The 26760-nt window shown below is 35.4% G+C and overlaps 1 protein-coding gene across 2 annotated transcripts in view; it reads left to right on the top strand.

The window, feature by feature from the left end:
* The window catches only part of NCAM2 (neural cell adhesion molecule 2), a 416937-nt gene that overhangs the window by 324953 nt on the left and 65224 nt on the right, over window positions 1–26760 (top strand). For both annotated transcript variants that reach the window (XM_045851671.1, XM_045851672.1), the window contains exons 11-12: window positions 1516–1612; window positions 13141–13314. In XM_045851671.1, coding sequence (XP_045707627.1) covers window positions 1516–1612; window positions 13141–13314 — 271 coding nt within the window. The remainder of the gene's footprint in view (window positions 1–1515; window positions 1613–13140; window positions 13315–26760) is intronic.

Genomic DNA, 26760 nt, shown 5'->3' with positions numbered 1-26760 from the left:
CTGACTCTGTGTTGTATTGGTTTAGTACATATTCTTCCTCATAGAATTTACAAATACCTTTCTCATATGCCTGTACAGTAAGGACATTTTGGGGGATCAAATTCCTTTCTCATTAGTAAAATTATTTTAGAATTAAATTAGCCTGGTTTATTAAAAGCTGAATGTAAGAAAAATGAATATTTAATAGCTTAGGAGTGCTTATATGGGAGCTGTTAAAACTTCTAATCCTTAAACTGATGCTCTCTGCCTAGATGGGCAGCTGACTGGAAAATGAATGGCACAGTTCTTTTATACTCTTTCACAAAGACCGTCTTCAGTGGACCTCAAAAATGCTCTTTTAGCTAATAGCTGCCCATTATCACAAGATCATTTTCCCCCTTTTGGGACAGAGTTGAAATTAACATCAACTCTTGTTGTAAGCATATTCTCTCTTAATAATAGTTACTTGGGTTGAAAATTGTATCTATTACTCTCATCAAACCTCTTTCCTGAATTGATACTTCAGAATTTCAGTACATTAAAATTACAAGGTTGGTTCCAGTGTTCAGCAATAGAGTCCCAGAAGGTTAACTTAATTATGGATTTCAGATGTGTCAGGATTGAGGTCAGCTATGATCTCCCTAAAAGGAAAGAGAATGATAGGGATTGAACAGAAATGGAGGCACACCGTTAATAGATATCAAGATTAGCATGCCTGTCTGCAGGGATTGCTACACAAGGGTAGGGTTTTCATGCAAAATACCTTCCAGGAAAGTTTTCTCTAAAGATTTTATTTATTTATTTTTAGAGGGAGGGAAAGGAGACAGAAAGAGAGAGAAACATGGATGTGGAAGAGAAACATCGATCCATTGTCTCTGCCACACCCCCAACCAGGGACCTGACCTGCAACCCAGGCATATGCCCTGATGGGGATTTGAACTAGTGACCTTTAGATTTGCAGAATGATGCCTAACTGACAGAGTTACACCAGTCAGGGCCTAGGAATGAGTCTTAACCCTTCAGTAATATTTTATGTTAAGTTAGATTATAAGTGGAAGATATCTAATATATGTTGAGCCTCTCTAGAACTTTAATTCTGCCTGATCTTAGGTTAAAACAGAGTAAACAAAGAGTTAATACTTTTGGTACAAGTTTCTTGTTTTCAAGTTCATATCTGCAGTGATTGCAGAATATATATTTTTCAAACTGTCTACTACTTTTTGAGCTTTGCACATATAAATAACTAATGAATTTTCTATTCAATAGATATAAACAAAATAATGACATTAATCTACTTAATCTATTGATAGATAAAGTGTATTCACCTGATCCTGTGAATAATATAATTCCATGGATTACATCTTAAAAGGATTTATATTACTTGGTATATTCACTTCATAGAGGAAAACAAAGCTGTGTCAAGGAATTTTTAATAATTAAACATACGTGAGGATGGTAGGCATGCTAGATTCTACTTTAAGATTTCTGTGATACTGTTTTAAAATTCTAAACATGTTATTATTTTAATTATTGTAGATTGCACCTACATCTGACAATGACTTTGGACGCTATAATTGCACAGCCACTAATCGTATAGGAACAAGATTTCAAGAATACATTCTTGCTTTGGCTGGTAAGTATAACACAATAATTTCTGAAATCTCATAAAATATTTATGTAAGCAAATCGGTTTTGCATTTTAATAAGTCATGATTCAGGTTATTATTCTAAAAATGAGTCAGTATTTAAAAACTTGGAATAGTTGTTATCTGACATGTAGTGAAGACAGAGAATATATTTAGTAACAAAAGAAGATTTTAAACCCTGATTCTAATTTTCTCGACTTTATAAGTGGAATATTTATGGAAGAAGTAGGAAACATATCGTAAATTAAATTGTACTTTAAGTACAGTAAGAATTCAGTCAAAAATTAAAAATAAAAGACATCTTGGAAGACAGTTAATGAAAACAAATATATTTCAAATTTTAAATTTGGAAGTACAAATAGTAAACTTAATTTTAAGACAAATAGAAAAAAATGTATGGTTATATAACATTTTTAAAGTCTCATTTTTATATATAAAAATATTTTTGTTCTTCCTCTAAAATTTAAAGATATAGGAATAACATGTAGAGTAAAATTTATTTTAATGAGAAATCCAGCTATGACTTAGTTATTTACATTGTCTATATAACATATACATACACAAACATACATATATATTTATAGAATTTGCCATTATGTTATACAACATCGACTAGAAATTTGAAAATGTACATATTTTATACTTTGTACAGCTCAAGTGATACAAAATTTGATTTATTGCCTTCTAACATTAGGTAGACAAATATTAGAAAACCACTGAAATGTTATGTTTTAATATATAAATAGCTTTCATGAAAATATTTTAAAACATTTTCTAAGTAGGGTTCTTATGCATAACTGTAATTGTATATCATTGTGAAAATATTTTATTACTATGAAAATACATTTACAAAAGTAATATCATTAGTAGTAAAGGTCAAAAGAAATTAAAGCTCATAATACAAAAATTATTATGTAACTCTAAAACCTGGTATTGTCCAATTTAAATTTCACTACATTGGGAAAAAAGGGAGAGACTGGGTTGTGTTAAAGCATTTTAGGGAAGAAAGCCAGAAGGCAAAGAATTAGAGTGAGTTGAGACAAGAGGAAGAGAGGGAGGGAGGAAGGAAGGAAGAATGCAGGAAAGAAGGAAGGAAATAAACGAATATTTATTGTATACCATGAAGTCATTAGAAAATCAATCTCAGTGAAAAATATGGGCAGAAGACTCTGTATTTAGGCATATAAAAAAAGCATTATATAGGCAAATTCAATTTTAGGAAAATGAAATGTGTTAAGTTGCATCAAAATCCATTGATAATAAATTGAAATGTTGTTTGTACTGAAAAGAAACATTTACTACTCATTTTAATTCTGAAGTACTCATTTAAATTTGCTGAGAAAATTAAGCAAATTTTTAAATATGAAATTTGAATAAATATATGATCAACATGTATATGTATAACACATTATATAAATACTAATACACACATATACCTTTTTATACAAATGATGCAGTTTCCTATTTAGTTAAAATTTGATTAATGACTAAAATGTATTTTGTTTTTAAGAGTTATAACTAGAAAAATTATAAAAAATAGAACATTATATTGATGAAATATAAACAATCTTATTAGATACCCTGGAAATATTGAATGTCTGTGCACCTTCTATTGAACATTACTTAACTGTAGCACTTCTCATGAAAAATATATTTGATACCTATCTTTTAACGCAGATATGAAATTAGTGGATATCCCTCTTTCCAGGCATGAAAAAGAGAAAGTGTGCATTCAAGCTAAGAGTTATAATGTTGTTGGAAATATTTTTTGAATCATGCAATTCTCTCAAGATTTCAAAAGTTTTGACCAATACAGGGTAAAATTTTGTTTGTAGAAAGTGTTGATTCAACTGCAATTTTTTATAATGATGGAAAAATTAGTAAACACTGAGACTTAAATCATACATTTAAATCATCAATATTTATAAATATGTTTACATAATTTTATGGTAAATCAGATCATTCACATATGTATTTGATAACCATTTTCACATTAACTTTTTACCACAATGTGAAATGCAAGTACAGAGACAGAGCAAAAACAGAGAGATAGATTTTTAAAAAATAATTTATCATGTTTTTTTTAATGCACTTCATAGGTGATAGTCTTACTTTGTAGCTAGGGAATATACTTCCTTTTCTGATTTAAATATTTATCTTGGAGAAAATTAAAAATGTAAGGCACATAAAGGCAATTTCGATTGCAATCATATAATTAATGATTATAATTCCTTCCTCACAACTTTCTACTTCCAACAGATTGTGATCTGAGAAGGCATTCTGTATATTTATATATGTGTATTTTAAAGAAGTTTTTCTTAAAAGGCCTTAACTTCCAGACCTCATCAAATGATTTTATTCATAATTTTCTTAACCTTTAAAATTTATTTCATTGCTGTTATATTCAATTTTTAATTTTAAACTTTTATTTTTTAACCTCAATATGATGATCCTACCATTGCTTCTTCAACTGACACCCTTTTCTGATAAAGCCACCTCTCCCTGGGCAGTTTTAGGGCAGGGGCTGTGCTGTGGACTGTCAGAAGGAACACACCCAGCACTGATTTGGGGGAAAGCTCCCGAGTAAAGGGGGTTTCAGTGCTCCACTAGCCTTTCCGAGATCTACCTGGTGAGACTCTTGCGAGGACTGAGTGAGGAAACTCACTTAAAGCAACAGCACATGGCATGTGCTCAACAAATGTTAGCTGGCCACTTATGGCCAAATTACAGTTCATGATAGTCACTTTTACTTAGGTCAATTTGTCAATGTCTCTTTAACTACAATAGGTACATTTAGGCATTGTGGATCCACGTATAATAAAACTGGATAATGGTATGATGACCTCAATTATTCTGGACACTATGTATATGTTAAATAATACAAAATTTCACTTCATTTTGTCACTTTTATTTTTCCTTCTAGCGTTTTATTCTACATCTTTTCCACAAAAACTGCTATTAAGTGCTGTGCTTCACAATTGATTTTTTTAAAACCTCAGTTCAGGACTCTGTACTTAGCCCATTTAATCTCACCTTGTCAGTTTGGGCTCATCTTTTTAACCTACTAAGACCCTGTCAAATTCAATGTTTCAGCTCTCTTTCCAAGATGGATTTAATCCACAAATATCATAAAACAGTCATCTGTATTTTCACCTAAGTCATGGATAAGCCTATACAATTCATTTTTGAGAGTTGTGACCTGCTTAGAGGTTAAACTGGGTCAATTGAACAAAATTCTGTAGGTACGGAGTGATAGTCCACCTTCTTGTCCTGTACCCATACCAGATTTTATCCAATCCTTGTTCCGTGAAATTTGAAAGCAGGTTAAACTTCGTTCATTTGTGAACAATTTCTCAAATGAACATGAAACCAGGTTTCTTTCACATGATCAGTTTTGTTATTTAGTTTTGAAAAATCTGTCTTGTTCTCTTTTTAGAAACTATAAGACACATTTTGTGTCTCTTCAGAAACTATGGCATCCCCTTAACTTTGTAATGCCCAAGGTCTTCCAAGTGGAATTAGAATAGCTAAATATTATTTTCAAAGAGTCTGTGATCTCATCAATTCCTAAAAATCTGTCAATTCATTCACTCTGCATTTATACAATAAGTTTCTAGTAGGTGCCAGGAACTGTTCTTGAGTTTGGAAATTTGAAAATGAGTCTTTACAAATAAGGGTAAGAAAGAAAAAGGTTCCAACAAAAGTTTAAATCATAAGGCTGTGGACATAAAATGCAATTCTGATTGGATTTCTTGGGAAAAGCTTCCAAGAGGCATCAGCTTTCTTTCTTTTGGTTTTATTTTATATTGGTTTCAGGTGTATAGCATAATGGCTAGACAATTATATACTTCACATAGTTTTCCCCTCAAGACAGGTATCAGCTCTTGAGGTTGAGGCTGAAAGAATAAGTAGAAATGGGTTTAGAGATGCAGAAAAGGCAAGATGGGGAAAAGCATGGCGACTGCACAAACGTACCGTACTGTGAAAAGAAGGGGGTGGTGAGGAGAGGAGGCATCTGGTGGGGAACTGGAGGGTGATGTCGTGTGAAAGGATCGGTGGTGGTGATGTGGATACAGAAGTAGTGAGAGATCAAATTATAGATCTTAAACACAGTCATCATGTTTACATTCTTTTATATCAAGTATACAGCAAGGGAAGTTTGGAGTTTTTCACCAGAAAGCAGCCAGATCCATTTATCATGAACAACCATCTTGGTAGCAGTGTAGAGACTGGTTTCATCACAGCCAATTTCCATGTTCCTCTCCATAACCCAAAGTATATAAAGGTAAACTCAAGTGTCCTAAAATAATCTTCATTGTTTCAGAAAGGAGCTCTCTCCCCAGATGGGCTGCCTTCTTTAAATGCTCAAAGCATATCTCAACTTTGTATTTTCTATTTTCTTCCCCTAGTTTATATTTTTAATTTCGGTATTTTATGGCTACCCAAAATAGAACTTACTGTGTTTTTAATTTTATTATTTAATTAAAGTTTACTTTCATTATTATTTTGTATTAGTTTCAGGTGCACAGCATAGTGGTTAGAAAATCATATACTTCACAAAGTGTTCCTCCTAGTATTTCCAGTACCTACCCAGCACAGTACATACTTATTACAATAATATTAACTATATTCCCTCTGCTAAACTTTATATCCCCATGACTATTTTGTAACAACAAACTTGTACCTCTTGATTCCTTTACCTTTTTCATCCAGTCCCACAATCACCCCTGCCCCATCCCTCCGGCAACTTTTAATTTGAGTCATTTTCTTTTCCTTTAAGTCTTTGGTTAAACATTATTTGTTTTAGCAAAAACATTCTTTTTCACCTAATTAAAAATTGTAACACTGCCCTGGCTGGCGTAGCTCAGTGGACCGAGTGCGGGCTGTGAACAAAAGTGTCGCAGGGTCGATTCCCAGTCAGGGCACATGCCTGGGTTGCAGGCCATGACCCCCAGCAACCGCACATTGATGTTTCTCTCTCTCTCTCTTTCTCCCTCCCTTCCCTCTCTAAAAGTAAATAAATAAAATCTTAAAAAGAAAGCTTCTCAGAAAAGAAAGCTAAAAAAAAATTGTAACATTACAAATATTCTTTTTAATTCCACCTAAAATAATCTCTCTTCCTGGATTAATTTTGACCAGTGTTAATAAAAATTTATATATTACATTTATTTTTTGTTATTAGAATATACCTTCAATAAGAGGAGTGATTACTATCTTATGTTTGCTCCAGAACATAAAGTTGCCTGGCTCATAGGAGATTTACATGAATTATTGAATATATAATCAGTGTGTTTTATTTGATTTGCTTACAAGTCATAGTAGAAATGTCCCACTAATCATGATATACTGAAATCCATGATTTTTGAGAAGGGTCAAGACTTGGTGTATGTATGAGGAAATAATTTCCATTGATACTTCAAGAGTAAAAAGTACTTTAATGAGCAATATTAGAGGCAAAATGCTATAATCAAGACATATTTCTGGAGTACTTTAGTTGGATTGGCAGACATAAAAATATATGAACAAATAAAATTAAAAACAATTATTCAGAAAGTTAGTATAACTACTTATGAGGAGAATTTTTTAAACATATCTGATTATATGTTGGGAAAAGATCAATAGAATAATTATTTAAATTTGGGAATTGGAGAAACCTAGAAGGGTAGTAAAAAAAGAGTGAATTTACAGGGTTTCAGATGTGTTGCTGATTGGCTATAAGATTAAGGTCATTATGCTAAGTGAAATAAGCCAGGCAGTGAAAGAAAAATATCATATGATCTCATCTTTAACAGGAACCTAATCAACAAAACAAACAAGCAAGCAAAGTATAGCCAAAGACATTGAAATTGAGAACAGGATGACAGTGATCAGAAGGGAGAAGGGAGGGGATAAAGGGGGAAAAGGGTGAAGGGTTTACAGGAACAAATATAAAGGACATAGGGACAACAACAAGGGGGGTGGAAATGGGGGAGGGAGGCAGGGAGGGTTGGGGTGGTGGGGAGGGGTGGGGGAAAAGACAGAATACTGTACTTGAACAATTTTTAAAAAATGATAAAGGAAAAAGGACTCATGAAAAAAGATTAAGGTCACAATTGACATAGGAAAATATATGTAAAATATTACTGGAAATAAGATGGCCACTCAGAATGTTTTTCCTCTACCCTTTACCAGATAAAACAATCACCAAAACATACTTTCTATGTTTTCACATTTATACTTTGATCAAACGATGACTTCATATATGTGTATAAGTATCAAAGTGTTTGTCAACATTATGCACTGACAGCCTGTTTAAAGAAAGGATAATTGAGGACATTAGTGAATTCCCATTGATTTTTATCCATCAGCTTATCCTCACCACAGTAACTTTGATGTTGATACTACTGTTACCATTTATTTGGCTTATGAGGAAACTGAGACCCAAAGAGTTTAATTTGTACCGGGTCATACAACAACCTCATAGACTGGCCCTATGACAAGCGTACATTTCTAAGCTAAACCTCAACATTTTTATCCGTTACCTACAATTTGATTAGAACACTGACACATTTTAATGGATATAAAATTATGTAAATGAAGGGGCATGGTTATCAGGGAGGACAGCAAAAGCTGTAATGACTAAAATTCACTAAGAACTTAGTGTATTTCAGGTTTTGTTTGGAGGCCTCTATCATACTTGATGCGCACAGCAACTCTAGCAGTGCACACTATTTTAATCTCCATTTTAGAGAGGAAAATCGTTGAAAGTTTAAGGAACTCATTCAAGGGCTTTCAATTGACTAAGGAACCAGGGTACACTTTGGATCCCTGTGTTCTGATGATGCATAGCCAAGGCTCTTTGTCCATCTCTGTATTGGGACTGGTAGAGGTGAAAAGAAAAGTAAATAAAGAAATATGTATTTTCACAATTCTATTTTTTCATTCAGTGATGGGAGGTGACGTTCATTAACAATTGAAATTGGAAGGTGCTAAGAAGTAGTTTGGAAAAATATGCTAACAATGATGGAAGCATTGTTTATGGAATTTAATAGTGACAAGCCCCATTTGAAACATTGGGCTACGTTTGATAGTCTTTTACAATATGATCTGTTTACAGCCCTGGCTGGCGTAGCTCAGTGGACTCAGTGCAGGCTGCGAACCAAAGTGTCGCAGGTTCGATTCCCAGTCAGGCCACATGCCTGGGTTGCAGGCCATGGCTCCCAGCAACCACACATTGATGTGTCTCTCTCTGTCTCTTTCTCCCTCCCTTCCCTCTCTAAAAATAAATAAATAAAATCTTAAAAAAACACACAATATGATCTGTTTACAATATGATACCCAGTGAGGTTAGATAATTCAGGATCCTGAAAGCGGGAGTGAAAAGTCTAACTTGGCTGTTGTAAAGAAGAGGAAGCTCCTGAATACCCCAACTCAGGGAAGTGACGCGATTAGAGTGGTGCTTTAGAAAGATTGATTTTGCATTTATACACGATATGGATTGAAATTTGGTGGGATGTCCAAGAGGAAAGGAAGCCGAGAGCCACAAATGGCATTAAAGGCAGAGGCAGACAGGCCCTAGGCTTGTGAGTGAACAGTGAAAACAGGAAGGAAGAAATGGATACAAGAATTGTCATACAGGAAAGATGAAAATAACTTTGAGACTAATAGTAATGTATATGAGAGAATCAAGGAGGAATATGATTATAAAACAACTGAGAAAGTACAGGGAAGAATTGTAGATATCAGTTCTAGGCATATCAGATATTATTTCCTTGGGTGTGTTCTATATCTTTATATATGTTTAATTGCTGAAACACATATTTAATTTATCATATATTTCCTGAGGACTGAGTATATTCTAGTGTACTTTTCTCAATGGTATATGTACATATGTATGTGTGCATGTGTACATATGTAATAATTTAGTAGTCATGAAATCAGAATGTTAAAAAAATGTTTCAGAACAGTGCTAGATCTGCAGATCATAAGCATGCTTTTTCTTTTAGTCAGGTAACAGAAAGAAGTGGTCAGCACAAAATCAATATAAGTGAAAAGCCAGGGTAACAGTCAGCAGCTCTGAATATAGACTATCTGGCTGGAAAAAGATACCACAGGGCTAAGGTTGGTGATGGTACCACAGAGCTAAGAAAAAAGATTTCTTATTTCTGAACAGTGTACCATGTGGAGGTGCACAGCTTAGCGAATGGTACATACGCCTGTGGACAGTGTAAGAACCAAGGGTCATGTACAAGGCCTATGGTCAAAGGTGGGATCCCAAAAGGAATTACACCTTCCTCTCCTTCTCCATTAATTAGCACCTTTCCTTTTGAAATGTATCATCAAATGGAAGATGATCAGCACTGCGATGTCTACTTTGACCTAGTTGACATTAGAGAGTCACTCAGCATGGGGTAAAGAATTAGCAGGCTTGTTAAAAACAATGTGTGTGTTTGAAGTTTTTCTTCTTCTACAAACTTTAGATCAAGCTTGCAGATGAAAATAGCCCACAGTTATAAGTTAAGGTGAAAGAAACATGAAAACTATGAAAATACTTAAGCGTTACAGCTTAAATAGATGATTTCAATAATTTAATTTTTTTAATTTCCAGATAAGATTTTAATAGGAAAATAGGATGCATTGGTATTCTACACATTTATTTCTAAACCTCAATGTTATAACATAATGCACTTCACAAGATCTTCAAATAATTTACTGTTACTAATAAGAGCATAAACATACACTATTGCATTTCTTTACAACACCCATGCCCAAAGTGTCGTAAACCTGCCTTCCAGCATCTCACCTGGCACCATTTGTAAGGCATATTTTATGCGGCCTACTGTTCTCTCTTTTAACTCTAGCAGACACAGCACATTTGACTTTTGAGACCCATGAACTTTTATATGAATGTTTGATTGTATCCGAATGGAAATCACTGCATTATTTCCAATCAAGATTTTTTTCCTTATTATTTTTGTAAGGTTAGTTCTAGAGGTAACATTTATTTATATACTTATATCCTATGTAATGTACATTATGTGCCATTGAGTTGTCTCCGACTCCCGGTGACCCTACCGATGAGGGTCGCCCACAGCGCCCTGCCCTCACCAGCCCTGCTCAGCTGCTGTCGCTCATGCCTACGGGTTTTTTAGTGCAATCATCTCACATTTGGTCTCTCTTTTTCTGATGCTTCTCCCCACCCAACATTATTGTCTTTTCCAAAGAATCCTGCCCTTTCATGATGTTCCCAAAGAAGGACAACTTCAATTTTGTCATCTTTGCCTCCAGCGATGTTTCTGGCTTCATTTGCTGTGGTACCCACTGCTTGTTTTCTGCACTCAGGGTATCTTTAGGGCTATCCTCCAGCACCATATTTCAAATAAGTCATTTTTTTTCTATCCGTCTTCTTCACTGTCCGTTTTTCAAATCCATACATAGTAACTGGGAATAAGAGAATGTGAACGATCATCCTAACCTCGGTCCCTAACACCACGTCTTTGTTCTGGTCATCTTTCCTAACACGTCCATTGCTGACCTTCCAAGGCTCAGCTTTTTCTTGACTACATGATTATATGTAAATTATGAAACTTTATGATTATTTTGTCTGTGATTTTGGAAAGAACAACAAGAGATTCAGAGACATAAAACGATATTTTGAATGTTTAATGTGCCCCTAATTCTTCATGCTTCTGGAGTAGAGGTTTTATTAATTTCCTTATTGTTGCGCGTGGGTCACCGGCTAGCAGTGACCACGACACACTGTGGATGGCTCGACGATACGCGAGAAAAAACACACATGCACAGAGACAAACCAGTTTCTGTGGGGAAGTAGGGACAGAATGGCCACCCCTTCTAGTGAGGAGCGCGCTGATTTACCGTCCATACCTGCTTTTATTAGGCTCATTTTGCATAATAACTCAGGTAACGTACAATACTCATTAGGGGAAGTAAGGAATATAGGAAACAAAGAACTCTGCCGGTCTATTGAGTTGGGAGTCAAAGAGCTGTAAGGCTGAGGAACAAACTAGCTTCCTCCTAAGACCCTCCTCATTCAACTGAGAGCATTCTTGAACAAAGAAGGTTTCACAGTAATTTACATGTTCTTTCTTAGGCCTGATCACCCCGGGAAATCCGCACTTCCCAGTACCGAGCTGTACTTCCCCGTCATTGTTGCAGGCTTAGGTGGAGCGCGGGAACTAAGGCCACCGAGAGATAAGGAGATTTTCTTCCAGACGCTGAGAACTCAGACTTTGTCAAAGCCGAGGAGTGAGGGTCCATCACCCCCTTTTGCTGCAGCCCCCCCCAAGTCCTTCTTTTGGGGGGCCTCCCAAAAGTGATCGTGCCTGGCTTGGGTTGTTCCCCCGTGGGGAATCTTACCCGTCTTTGGCTAACCGACCAAGCTTTTTGGGGGGTTCAGTTATGAACAAAGCAGCAGAAACAGCATTCCTGCCAGGAAGATAAGCTTTTGTCTCCTTGCCGGCTCACGGTTCCAAGGGCGTTCCCTTAGCCTAGCCTAGGCGGGGGTCTCAGCTTCTAATACCAGTCAGGGCGGTTCCCAACACCTTATTGAGACTTTCTTATCTCTAATGTTCTCCTTGTGTTTGGCCTTTCTGATAATATTTTATAAAGTTTTGTATACTAGAAAAGAAAATAAAGTTCCACTCAGGATAACTTATTGAGCTTGCAACAGTGTGAGTAATGGACTGATAACACACACACACACACACACACACACACACACCCCAGAGCAATTTTATAGTGGCTTTTTAAATTCAGGAATTAAAACTTAAATATCTCAAAAAAGGTTTATTTTAATTGAATAATACCTACATGAAATTAGGACAAATAGTTTGAAGTTTTATTTAGTTCATAATAGAATTTTCTTTAAACTTAACAATTGCCCTAAAATTATCAGGATAATTTTAGTGAAAAATAAAACAAAGCTCAAATTTTCACAAAGGATAATTATTTATATGAATGGTTCTAAGTCTTCTTTTAGTTCTTATTATGTCCTAATTATACATGTATTCCCTCTCCATCCTCTCTCTCACAAGCTTGTTTTCTTTGAAAGCAAATAAAATGCTTATATTGTATTAAAAAGGCAGAAGTGATATTATTTCCTTAATAAATGAAATTTGATTTTGAATGTTTCACTATTTATTTCGTGTAGTAGTACTGTTGATTAGTCTATACTTTCTTGAAATTTAAACAGATCACTCAGCAGTTTATGCAAGCTTTGTAATTCAAATTATTAAGTGTACAGGCAGTGTGCCCTTCCTGCATTTCTAATTCTCAGAATTCTGTACTTTCTTTCAAAAAGTTGTATCACATTGCTCTTAATCACATTTTATTTATTTATTCACTTTGAAATTGTTCACAAATATACATTTTCCTTAACAGTTTTATTAAGTGTGTCGGTGTGATGCTGGTTAACAAAGTTATACAGTTTCAGGTGCACAGTTGTACAACACGCCACTTGTACAATGGCCATCTGTACTACTAAGGCTACATTTTCTTTGTGATTGTTGCTTCATAGATGTACCATCCAGTCCCTATGGAGTGAAGATTATAGAGCTGTCACAAACCACAGCCAAGATTTCTTTCAATAAGCCGGATTCCCATGGAGGTGTACCTATCCATCACTATCAAGTGGATGTCAAAGAAGTGGCATCAGAAACCTGGAAAATAGTACGCTCCCATGGAGTTCAGAGTGAGTCAATGATTTTGAAGGGTGTAGATAAATTCAATCTGATCTTAAATACACCTGTGTGATTAGCTTTTTCTCTTCCTTCAAGTTGTACTTTTTTCTTTAAATATGATGGGGTTGCGAAGAAATTTCCATTGTCATATTCTTTATGAGAATACTGTAATTTTTTAAAAAGTGGGAAAGTTTGCCTCTTTAGCAAAGGTGGATGATTTTAGAAAAATCACCAAAGTTTAATTCTTGGGGGGGAAAGATAGTATTTAAAATGTAGGTGGTGGAAAAACAAATTCTGACACGTGAGATTAGGTGACTAAATATTTTGAAATGTGTGTTTTTATTTATTTACAGTGTTTCCACCATTAGTAGGTGTAATAGTGTAACATGTCTTACATATGTATTCATGAAGTCATCTATGAAAATTCATCTGCCTGCTAATATTTATTTCAAAGCTATGTTTTAAAAACTCAAATTGTACTACCAATGATGGCATTTGAATAATACAGGTAGCTAGCTCAGAGAGGTTGAAACAGCGTATAACTGTGCTTGTTACTTATGTAGAATTTCAGCATGTTGTGAAAATGTGATTTTTTTCCTACTATAAGAAGACGCTAAAGTAGAAAATAATAATAAATTACCAGATTTAGACTTTTATTTGGGTCATAGAACTACATTGAGTGTCCCCAAAGGATAGCATAAAATAGCAAGGAAATTATTGCTCCATAGTGTCATCCTCTGCAGGTCCTGCCTTAACCCTTGCAGGTGTGATAGGTATAAGTGTTCTGTAAAAAACAAGAACCATCCTGTGAAGAATTATTCTAGTGGAAAACGGAGGCAGAACAGATAAAATCATTCTAGTCTCACCTGTGTCGGCACCTGCTTGTTTAGCTTTTACTAAGAGTAAATAGAGATTTTAGGTACAGATTTTAGGTAGAAATTTTAGAAATATTATCAATCAATCAATCATGAATTGTTTACTACATGCTATAAATCATGCTCCCAAACAGGTCAGCTCTTACAATTTCTTTAATGATGAGAGATTTTCGATAGTAAGTATTCTTTGGAAACATTCTATTTAGTTCAGGAAAAATGATTTATAAAGATAGCACTCAAAAAAAAAAAGAATAAATGAGTGAGTTCAAGGACTCTAGTAAAATAAATCATTATCCTAGATGCAGGAATAATATTTATGTTTAACGGAAAAAATAAGAGAGGGCAGAAGGTAAAAGATAGAGAAAATGAATTCTTTCTGATACTGCAGAACACTTTGGTGGGTGCTTGAGCACAACCGTGAGGAGAAGTAATGTGAATTCAATACATCACAGAAATCACATCTGGCAAAATAGCACTGCCATACCTAACCCCTCCACCATGGGAGAGAAGGTTAATAGAGTCACACAAGACTTTTTATAAAGTTGCAACACTGTGGAGAATGTACAATGGTCTTGGGTGGCCAATGTGATCTACTTTAACAACTGACTTTCTACCCCATGTGTCTGTCTCTCAGAAGCACATTCCCATGCCTATAAAACTGATATATAATAACAAGGGATATTTGTTGATTTACAATGTAATATTATTGTCCCAGAAGTTAGATATCTGGAGTGTACATGTATTATGATAGGTGTATCCTTTACCTGTATGTATATTATATAGGAAAGAAAACATGAATAAGAAACTTTTTGGTGAGTCTTGAGTATCAGTAAAGTAAATTATGTGAAAGTGATATTTAATGTTCTCAGATTGGGATAGCTTGCCGATGAGACCAAAAAGCTCAAAGTCTTGTGGCTGGGACTTCCTTACTTTTACACGAGGAAAGTAGCTCCATTGATAAGTTTTGTCGATTTCCATGGTTCACTCTTTCACAGATATGTTAAAATGTGCCTTAAATCAGGTTATATAGTCTTGTGACCCTAACAATTGAATGATCTCAACTCAGTGTAGCATAAACATGGTTTTTAAAAAGCAACCCATTCTTTCTAGACCTCCCTTTTGGTTATATGACATCTTTGACAGACACTATAGATTTGTAATCATCTCAAGTAGAAATGCATTCAGTTTTGTCCTGCACAGTTTACAACCTATGAAATCCAATTCTGCACCTATATTTTCTTTGGTTGCCTTAACATCTGGACCTTGTGCTAGGGAGTTGAAAGCTGGGAGGTGGCATGAACTACATCTTCTCTTGGGAAGACAAATGGAATCCAGTACTTTGGTTCTGTGTAGTGCTCTTCAGGCTTTCTGTGCCTTCACCAGTGCTTTCTGTGGGACAGATATCTAAGTACCTGTGCCCTGGAGATGCAGGTGTGGAATGCAAGCCAAGGTTTTAGTTGCCAATGGTTCTCTCTCTCTCCCCGCCCCCCACCGTGTCTGTCTGTCTCTCTCTCTCTCTCTCTCTCTCTCTCTCTCTCTCTCTCTCATCTCCCTGTCTCTGTTTGTGTCTGTGTTTCTAGCTCTAACTTTTACTTCCTCCCAAGAGCTTTCAGGTTCTAGCTTTCCGTAAGGGTCCCAGCTCTTAATCTACCTGTCGTATCCTCTTTCTCCAGAAAGGACATCCAAACCCAATCATCTGTGTCAGAGTTTTGGGTAGTATCCTTTGGGTGGTTGAGTATCAGTGATGTTTTCAACAGGACTGCAACAACTGCTGGAAAAACAATGGCAAGGCCCCTTCCAGCTTCTGGTGTCCCCATCTGCTTCACTTTTGGTGTTTCAAATTTTGTTGTCCCCTTCTGTGAGATACTATGTGCATTTAAAAAGATTTTTGAACATGACATGTGTAAGTTGTATATGTCCTTAGGAGACTTATTGTTGGCTATGTAGATGACCCTATGGCTAAAAATCTGAAGACATATTTTAAAGCACATGCACATTTTGAATACTGAAGAAATGATACTTGTTTGGTGTTATATTACAGTTTGTGCTAATCATTCATCCTAAAGTTTAAGAGATTTTTAGAAACATAATTAAGGATTTTACTTATTGCCATTAAGGCATTTGTTAGAAGATAGATTTAAGTTTAATCTATGGAGAGACAGGTGCATGTAGTCATAAACATTTTAGCTACTATTTTTTTGCCCTCAAAGTGGCTTTATTTATTTATTCTAATTTACTTGATTTAGTTGATATTCAGTTAGTTTTCTTTATTTAATTCTCAGATTTATTATGTACTATTCATGTAGCAACTTCTTATTGCTGATATCACCACCTGGAAATAAATATCAGCTCTTGTTTGATTGTGATGTCATTTAGTAAGAAAATTTTAGCATAAAAATTCCCTGTTAGTAGATTCTGATTCAAAATAACATATTAATTTCTTATGGATTTCACCTGCTTACTCTGTACCCGGTCCTAGGTTTTGGATGTAGGTGATATCTGGAGATAGTATCGTTACATTCTTCTTTAAGTTTTAGCAGAAGCCTTGCTGATTATCCTAACAACTGATGTGACACAAATTAATTTTAAAAATTTGGAGAACAGTGAACAAATAAGATATTAACAGCATAAGCTATTCAAATATAGAATGTGAGTCATTCTACCTTATAATTTTAAGTGAAAAACATGTATTGAGGCATAGCAAGACTTTTTGGTTGGGAGAGTTACATGACACATTAATTACCATATCATTTACCACTTTCTAAGTGTGTTCTAAACACCTCATTGGGCACAAATGAAGAGAAAATAATAATCTTGCAAACAACTACTCATTTTTCAGCCTTCAAAATAAAAATGAAAAATAATATTTTAAAATATCAAGTTCTTTTTTAACAAGAATAAAAACAATTCTCCCAAGTAGCATAATCTATTCCTTTTGATTTGTGAAAGGTTTAGCCAATTGGAATCAGACACAGAAGTCCTTTCAATCTCAATCAAAATTATGAGATGTTCTGCTTTATTATAATTGAGAGTTTAGTTGAATTGTACTTTATTTCTGAAAATAAGGGAGATAATTTTTAATTGAAAATAATACCATTTTCTAAATGGAACTTTCATTGGAAACTTCAAATTCTTACAGATTTCAGTTATCGAAGAATGTAATGCTGACTGCAATTTGAAAATAGCTATAGAGTTGGGTTTTTTCCAGTACTTCCATAACATAGTTCCACTAAACTTTCAATGCAGCTTTATGGGATGTAGCAATATATGTATTTTAATCAATTGATGGTAATTTTAACATTATGATATTTAGTGTATAAACACTGTAATTAAGGTTATGTGCATGCTTTATTATTACATATAATTCCAAACTTTTAATCTGGGTTTCCATTTCAGTAAAAGTTTGATTTTAATTAAAATATGAAATAAATATCAATTTCTATGGTAGATAAACCCATTTTCAGTTTTGTGGAGAAGTAGCATTCAATAAGCATTTATTCCAAGATTGATGTGAAATCCAAGATTTGGATTTATAAAATATACACCTGTGCCTGATAAGTCAGCAAACTAATTGTGAAAAGAAGCTTAAGTTGGAAGAGAGTGAATATTAGTAGATCAAATACTGAAAAACATTCCAGTGCAACTACAGAGATGCTACTTCCTAATACCTTCCTTGGTCCTTAAGGCGTGCCCTGAACTCAGCCCTCTTAGAATGAAGAATCATCCTGACTTTGATACTCCAAAACTGCCAGCTTGCTGTCTTTGATATAGATTTAGACTGAGGGCTCCACATCAATAATGAAAAGTGTACTGCATGTGTTACGTATGTATGGACTTTCCTACCAATTCTGCCCTTGGAAAACCTAGTTACTTCTGTGTTCTAGTTTTTCAGGACGCTCTGCCATCTTCCCCACTGCCAGCCCCCCAGTTTTGTTTTACTGTAGCAGGCTTGGATATGGCCAGCAAAGATTTCTTTCATATTATTTGCATCAGGCAATAGTTTAACTTTTAAAACTGAACATTAATCTCTTTACTAGTAAGATAGTTTTGGTCATTATTTTGTAATTTCCCTCTTGGTTTTGTATTAGAATTTCTTCTTTTTTCAAATGTTTTATTTATTTATTTTAAGAGAGACGGGAAGGGAGGAAGAAAGAATGGGAGAGAAACATGGATGTGTGGTTGCCTCTTGTGTGCCCCCCACTGGGGACCGGGCCCTCAACTTAGGCATGTACCCTGACTGGGAATCAAACCAGGGACCCCTGACTTTGCATTCTGGCACTTAATCCACTGTGCCACACCAGCCAGGGCTATATTAGAATTTCTTAATCAAATGTTGGCTTTCCTTGATTAATTTTCTAGTTTTTCATTTTCTCTTTTATTGTCTCTGTTTTTATTTTTTCTAATCTAAATATTTGTTTCAACATTTATATTATATTTATCAGTTTATTATATTAAAAATTTCTAAAGCCTTCATTCTCTGGCCTGCCTTATTTCAAACATATAGTGTATAGTCTCTTATGGCTGGTCATTGTGCTGATACTTGTTTTCAAAGTTACTTTTGCTCCCTGATTTTTTTGGTTGTTGTTATTTATTTTATTCTTTATTATTCACACAAGAAACTTACCAAGTATTTGGTGATTCTCCCTGGATGTGTGTATTCAACACTGAGAGGGAAACACCACTCGGTACTCTGGAAAGGCAGGACTTTTCAAGCATTGTGACAACAGGGGTTTCTCACGTCCCCATAGCAAAGGTCCGCGAAATGTCAGCTGGGCATAGATACGTTTTTGCAGTTGTGCAGAATTAGCAGCATGCCGGGTTACCGGGGCTCTATGGAAAATCTGCCTGTGCACATGCAGATTTTCTCCACATCTTCCATCCAGTTCATCAACTGGACAAAACATCAACATCCAGTACGTCAGGATGGCAGAGTCTAAACCTTCTTCGGTTCAACTTTTCTAGATAATAGATTTTCGTCTTGTGTAGGGATGGGAGAGAAAACTGTGTCTCCCCTTAAATATGAGAAGAGGACATGAGAGTACAATTATTCAAATGTATCATGTTCACCAGTTTTTTTGTTCCCGTCTTCTTACTTTTAAAATTCCTGAGACTGTACTGAGTTTTCCTGAGACTGTACTGAGTTCTGTAGATCTTCTCAGTTTATCCCTCCTTGGCAACTCATCTTTGGATACACTTTGAAGACACTTGCTATGTTTGATGTAATATTATATTTTTATTTAGGCTTTTAGAATATTTAAAATACAGTCCATGTTAAACTGATGTGTTAATACGTTGATAATTACATTGACAACCACAAATGTAGAAAAATTAGTATATCACTGATTCTTACTGAGTAATGATTAGTACTTATAATTTGCTATAGTCCCTGGTGTGTTGTATGGCTGGTGGAGAAGAAAAAGAAACCTCACATTTATCTCAGAAACTAATTTAATATGCATATTCAGTGGGAATTTTAAATAACAAATTTATGCTTCAAGACACGATAAGAGCCAGAATAATAAGAGCCAGAATAATAACAACCATCCCATATGGACACAAGATAAGGTGGCATATATTATACAATGTACAACTAACTACAGGAAGAGATATTTATAGACTATTATGTAAGTAGTGCCCATTGAAATTACTCAACATGGAATCTCTGCCTACTGGTGGATATGTTTACATTGCATAGGAGAATCTATTAGAATGTGCAAAATAGTTTAATACAACCAGAAATTTGGGGGAAACATACAATTTGATAATCACCTCAAAATTTTATTATTTAAAAATCTACTAATTATGCAATAGATTTTAATTTATTCAATAGCTTCTGGATCTTTCATTGGTAATTGAGGAATACATTGTGTATGTACAGTATTATGTATGTCTTTAAACACAATATATAATAATGTGATAGGGCAAATATCTTTCTGTTAAATTCCCAACGTGTTTTTATAATGAAAATATACAGAACTGAGCTTCTTTTAATCTGAATTATAAAATTAAAAGAGAAAGTAAATAATCATCAGTGTAAACATTTTATTAATGTTATTGCTTATAAATATCTCGTCCATGGTGATTGTTGAATATGAAACATTTTTACTTTTGTTAGTACACTTAAAATACAGAATAAAAATAATAAGAACGAGAATCATATTTTAACCTAAGTTAGAGTAAGCCCATTCAAATATTTGTTCTGAGATGTTTTGCTATATAATAATGTTACCTATGTCATGACTTTCCTAAATTTGTGGGGAATTTTCTGTGTGTTTGTCATGGTGCCATTAAATAATAAAAGATATGATTGATATGTTTTTACATTACTTAAAACATCCCTTTATTGTTTATTTTTAGTATGAATTTTTAAATTAAATTTCGTTGAGTAACATTGGCTAATAACATTACATAAGTTATAAATATATATTTTTATTTATTTAGAAATGCACCTCAGAAGATGTCCCTGCAGACCTATGACACGATCATATTTTCAGATCTTTCTCTCTCTTCCCTCAGCCCCAATCATACATTCATTGGTTCATTTTAATTATAAAAAGGAATTTCCTTTCTTTCTCATTATCCTTGTGTTTTTTCTGTGTTCTTAAAACACATATTAGTATGTATTTTATTTTGTTTTTTTAATGATATATTACCAAGAAGTTTTTTTTAATAAACAATGAGTAAATGATTCATGTGGTTCAGTGCCATAAACCTTTGGTAGTTATTACGTGTTTGAAATACTAATATTTATCAGTTCTCAAAAAGCTTCTTTGGCTATCAATTCTGATGAAATGGTTCTAAAGGGAATTTTTTGTTTATTTGTTTGAGTTTTAAATGATCTATAGACAGGGGGAGGTTAAGAATAGTATAAGAAATGGAGAAGCCAAAGAACTTACAGGTATGAACCATGGACATGAACTAAGGGTGGAGAATGCTGGAGGAAGGGGGGGATGCACGACAGAGGGGGATAAAAGGGAGAAGAAACTGGGACAACTATAATAGCATAATCAATAAAATACACTCTTGAAAAAGAGACATCCCTTTCTATTGTAATGTTAATGATTGTTTTATGGGAGAATTTTCAGTTTCCCTGTAGTTTCCCTATACCTGAAAGTTATTATAGCATCATTTCAAATTACACTTTAAGATTTTATTCCAGTGTTAATCATGCTATTCATAGTTGCTTAAGTAAAATTGGATTTCTTTTTATCATATTATACTTCACTTTTAGAAGCAATTAAAAATAATCATTGTTTAACGTTAGCTCTAAACTACTATAGATTTAAAAATTCTAATAAGTTCCAATGCCTTTTAAAATTTTTTTACAATGAATATTTTCTATGATTACAATGTTTCAAGAATAACTGTCCCTGAACAAAAGTTGTTATCATTTTTAAATCACTATATTTCACATGGTAAAAGAGAAATTGAGGTTAAACCCATGGCAATAAATTCGTATGAATACCAAAGTCTGGTCACAAAAGTAATCTGCAGTAGTTCCATATTTTGTCTGAAAGGAAATCTGTTCTAATTTTCATGAATTAGAAAGAGCTCTGTGCACTAAAATTCAAAACAAGAAATTCTTGTACTGTTTTCAATGTGCCCGTAAAGGAAGAAACAGAGCTAAATTAGAAATTTATATGTAATTTAAATCTTAATGAATTTAAACTCTGTAGATCAAAATATACAAGGAACCAAGCTAAGAGAAAATTGACTGAAATAAACTCTAAGTGAAGTAACTTGTCTGCTGGCAGCTTCCATATATAATCACAGAAAGAAAAGACAAATTCATGCATAATTCTGCACTCAGCCTGGTCTCTGCTATAGTAATATAGAAAGTTTCTGTACACATATTTTTAAAAATTTTTTCAATAAAGTTAATGAACTTTTCTGAACTGTAATTTTTGAAGCAGAACAATAAATGGTATAAGGAAATAAAATTAATATATGGAGGAAAGATTTTTTTGAGTAGTGAGAAAAGCAACATGAATATTTCATGAGTGCTTTATAGAAACTTAATTCACAAGAGGATGATATATTCACAGTTCCCAGAAACTGAAAAAAAATAGAACTCGTCTCGCTGCTCAAATAAACACTCTTCTGGACACCTTAATATTCAGTGTAAATATCATCTTTGCCAGAATGTAGATTATAAATTTCTTCTTGATTTTAGTGAAGAGGCGCTGTGGGATGACCACCATGGCTGTTTTGATAGTGAATTGATCTGAGAGGAATTTTGGAAGACCTATGTAAATATTATACCCCTCAATTTCCAAATCATGCTCAACACCTTTCACTCTATTAGATATTATTTGCAATTATCAGCTTTCATTATTGTCAACAGTACTTATATTTTTTTATTATAGTGTATAAATATTCTCAAAGTTTAAGGAGGGGTACAGGGCTTTTCCTCTGTACACTACATGGCCCGAGGTTCGTTCACTAGGGATGTTCTAAGGCCTCTGCAGTGGCGCCACCCTGTGGAGGAGGGTGCACAGTGCACACTGGCACTACCAAAATTGCTTTCACAGACTGGCACCCCTCTGGGTCTTATCCCTCTTACATCAGGTGTGGATCATGCAGATCACGTTTTTATCTTTTTCTTACTATGGTTATCTCCTGTGCTCCTTCTTTTTCTACCTATCAAGGCCTGAATAACTTTTTTAAACTAGTAATCCACTGCTTTGATTTTGTCACTACCCTGCTTAAAAAGAGCACTGCTGCCCATAGCTGTGATGTCTAAAATAGGGTTCTCATTTTCCAGGGTGTTTGAAAGGACAACGATTAAGGCATATAAAAGCAAATAGAAAATATTTTCATTTCCCCAATCAAATGATATAAATTATGTTTCAAATAATCACATTTAATAACTGACAATACTAAGTGGATACTGAGGTTTGTCCAGAAAGTACCCAGCCATGTAATATGAAAAATAAGACATTTATTGAAAAAGGCACAAGAAACACTCTATATAAGACAACGATGCCTCAGATCCCTTCAAAGTAGGCACCTTGGGGCCTCACACAGTCCTCTCAGTGTCTTTTCCACTGTTCAAAACACAATGCAAAATCTTTTCTTGGAATTGCCATCGTTTGTCCCATGGGATTTTCCTGAATCTCATCGATGGTCTGAAATCTCTTCCCTTTCAAAGGTGATTTTAGTTATGAGAAAAGCCAGAAGTCACAGGACACCAAATCTTGTACGGGTGCTGAGTCACCTGGGTGATTTGATGTTTCACCAGAAACTCTGAATGCGACATGATGCGTGAGAGTAAGCCTTATCATGAAGAAGCTGCCAATCACCTGTTGCCCATAGCTGTGGCTGTGTTCGTTTTATTGCACCTATGAGCTAATGAAGAACACTGAGGTAGCACTCCTTATTAGTTGTTTGGCCTGGAGGGGCATTCTTATAAAAGACAACACCTTCCCAATCATAAAACACAGTCAAAACATGGTCTTGATCTCGCTGCAACTGTGTGATGCCTTCCAAGGGCTTGGAGAACCCGGTGACTTTGAGTAAATTATAGGCAAACAATTACAGGCAAACAATTCATCTACAGATCGTCTTGAGGAAATCGGGCTCATTGGTACCAGTTTGAATCTAGTCATTAGCAACTGCAGCATGACATTCGTTCTGCTCTGGATGCAGAAGCCACAGAATGAATTTTGGCACAACATGTTTCATGGCAAGATCCTATGTCAAAATCTCAGTAGTTTTCGGAAGCCCCACAGCAGCTTCTAGTTCTCACACTGTCAGTCCCTGATCTTTGCTGACTGCAACCTATATACATTCAACATTCTAAGGTGTTCTGCTTATTGCAGGCCTTCCAGAACATGGATCACTTTCAACAAATACTCAACCATCTTTGAAGCATTTTTTTCCTGCACTCATTGCATTTTTCTCTAAAAGTTTTCTGAATCATCTGAATAGTTTCCACAGAGGAATGGTCAAGCTTAACACAAAATTTGATTTATATTCATTGCTCCACTTGCTCAGTCATTTTGAATGCAATGGCCACACAGTACACATGCTCACTCAACAGCATGTACCACTTCCACTGACTAGTACAGTGAGTCATCATTGTTCATGCATGCACATTCTGGCCTGTTCTCCTTGGCTGCCAGGTTACACCAACATTGTGCAAACTGTTCTCATTATATCAATAATGGCTGGACTTTTTCCGGACATTGTAGATACATATATACAGAGTGGGGCAGCAATAGGTTTGATACAGAGAGATTTGATCAGATCACTGGGGAGTAGTTGGGAGGGGCCATATGGAAAGGTTACCTGAGACAATGGTAAACAGTCTAGAATGTGGTGGGCTGAGAAGCTAAATGATTTAAAATAAAAGGGCAGAGACTGGCTCTCAGGCCCTCTTCCTGGAGGGTGCCTGGATGATGGTGCTGCAGGTGCCTGTGTCTCCCAAAGGACAGTGTTTTGGATGGGAGAGGAAACTCTGGGTGCTGCCAGGATCGGGCTGGCCTGGCAGAGGGGGGCAGAGTTGTTGTTCTTCAGGGGTTTTAGAAGGGACAGGTTCTGAAGCAGAAGCCTGCCCTTCTTCCAAAATTGTGTAGCTTTTGTATCTTATGTTTTAGTTTGTAAACTAATCCTGTACAAATAAGATAATTACAAACTAACAGGGGTGAAAGATAGGGGAACTCAGAAGTTTAAAAATTTAGCCTTAATTGATAGGCTTAAGTGACTAAAACCATAACTAAAGAGTTGCAGGATTTTGCTTGAATTGATAGGCTTAAGTAACTAAATACATGTGGAAAACTGTTATTCCAAAATCGTGTAGCTTTTGAGTAAAGACTCCTTTCCTGGTTCACCAAACCTCTGCCTTCAGAATTTTGCCTGGAGGGAGGTGATGAGCAGCAGGATCCTGCTTGCTGTTCAGTAATGGGTTTATAGTTTTGAGGGTGCAAAATAGAATTTAGTCTTGTATTGTTTTCTATAATTATTGTATTTTCCATAGAAACTGCAAACCCACTATTGCCTCTCCTATGTGCATACGTGTGCCTTGTGGGTTATAATACTCTCGCCTTTCTTTCCTCCCTGTCTCATAGCGTTCCCCTCAGCAGACACTTGGCACTTTGGAGCAGGTTCACTCACTATGGCATCCCTACCTTCCACGTTGTTATGGTCATGTCTGAGTAATGGTGACTGCTCCCATTCCTTTTAAATCAATTCTTTGGGACCCAATATGAATTCAGGCTTCTTTGTGATGATTAATTTTATTATTTTTGTAGAAATCATTTCACATTCCTTCGTAACTCGATATTTACAAAGGAACGGGCCGTGCTTGTGTTTGCCAGCCTTACAGCTTGTGATGTAAGCACTAAAACCTGAGTCACATCTCTCCATCGTGACTGCGCACCTCACAGCCTGTGTGTATGAGCCTTGGAATCTTCTATGTCATCTGAGACCAAAGAATGGGTACTTAAATACTGTTTGTTTATACCCAAGTAAAATTACACAGGTATCAAGTATTTCCAATGTCTTTAAACTATCACCATTTTCTAACTAAATGAAATAAAACAGGTTGGTTGGTTGCTTCTTTCTTGGAGTTTCCAGGAAGAGATTCCACAAGCTTTTCTGGGAACTGATGTTACCTGATTAGTCATTCCATAAAACCTAATTCTGCTGTGTATGAATAAACACCATTCCACCTCCTACAATTTTTAAAAAATATCTATTGTAGTGTATTTTAAAATTCTAAGTCTAGACATGAGTAGTCTCTTGAGAAATGGACAAAGCAGTTTCTCTTCCTCTAGAAAGCAGTCTTAATTACTCCTTCTTCTTTCCCCCTCTCTTCTGACGGAAGGCAGTATTCTCCAGTGTGCGGCAGAGGCTGCTTCTCGGGGCTCACCCCACATTAACCAGGAAAGGAAATCTGCTTAGGTGACGGGACAGGCCTGTGCAGTTGTGGCGACAGGGACATGTAATGAACTTGTCTCACATCGCCGGAAAATGAGAGTGCTCTGTAAAGCTGCTTTATTTTGCAATGTTTTGTCTTAGTTCTTCATCCCCATGGTGGGGTCTTGCTGTGACACAGGAACACACAGCCGGGACTTTGGATTTAGTGCTCATGGCATGTGACCTTCTGTCCAGGGTCGCGTTGTCTTATCCTCCGAGTATACTGGTGGGGCCACTTGTCATGCAACCTGCCTCTAACTCCAGGCCTTACCCGGTGATTCTCGCCTGATCCTGTACACATTTGCCCTCTGTTCTCTCTTCACTGATGATCCAATTACAAATAGTTTTAGCGATCATGCCACTTCTCTTCCTTCATCTTACGATGCCGTTTAGTAGTAACTTCATCTCGTATGGCTCTGTGATTTGGAGAGGTTATCCATTGCCTTTGATATCCATATTTATATAATTTACATATCTATATAACATATGTTTTAAAAACAGGTAATAATAGCAAGTATGAGTAAAGGTGAAACAGAGAAAGAAGATGGAATATGACTACAGGTGGGAGGTGGGTTTGGGGGGCAACTTCGAAAGGGATCAGGGCAGGGCTTTGTGACGAGGGGACATTTGAGCAGAGCCCTGCATGAGTGAGGGGCTGACGAC

The sequence above is a fragment of the Phyllostomus hastatus genome, unplaced genomic scaffold, assembly GCF_019186645.2.
Source record: "Phyllostomus hastatus isolate PE091 unplaced genomic scaffold, TTU_PhHast_1.1 phas_contig_86, whole genome shotgun sequence".
Lineage (NCBI taxonomy): Eukaryota > Metazoa > Chordata > Mammalia > Chiroptera > Phyllostomidae > Phyllostomus > Phyllostomus hastatus.
This window is presented reverse-complemented; position numbering and strand designations above follow the sequence as displayed.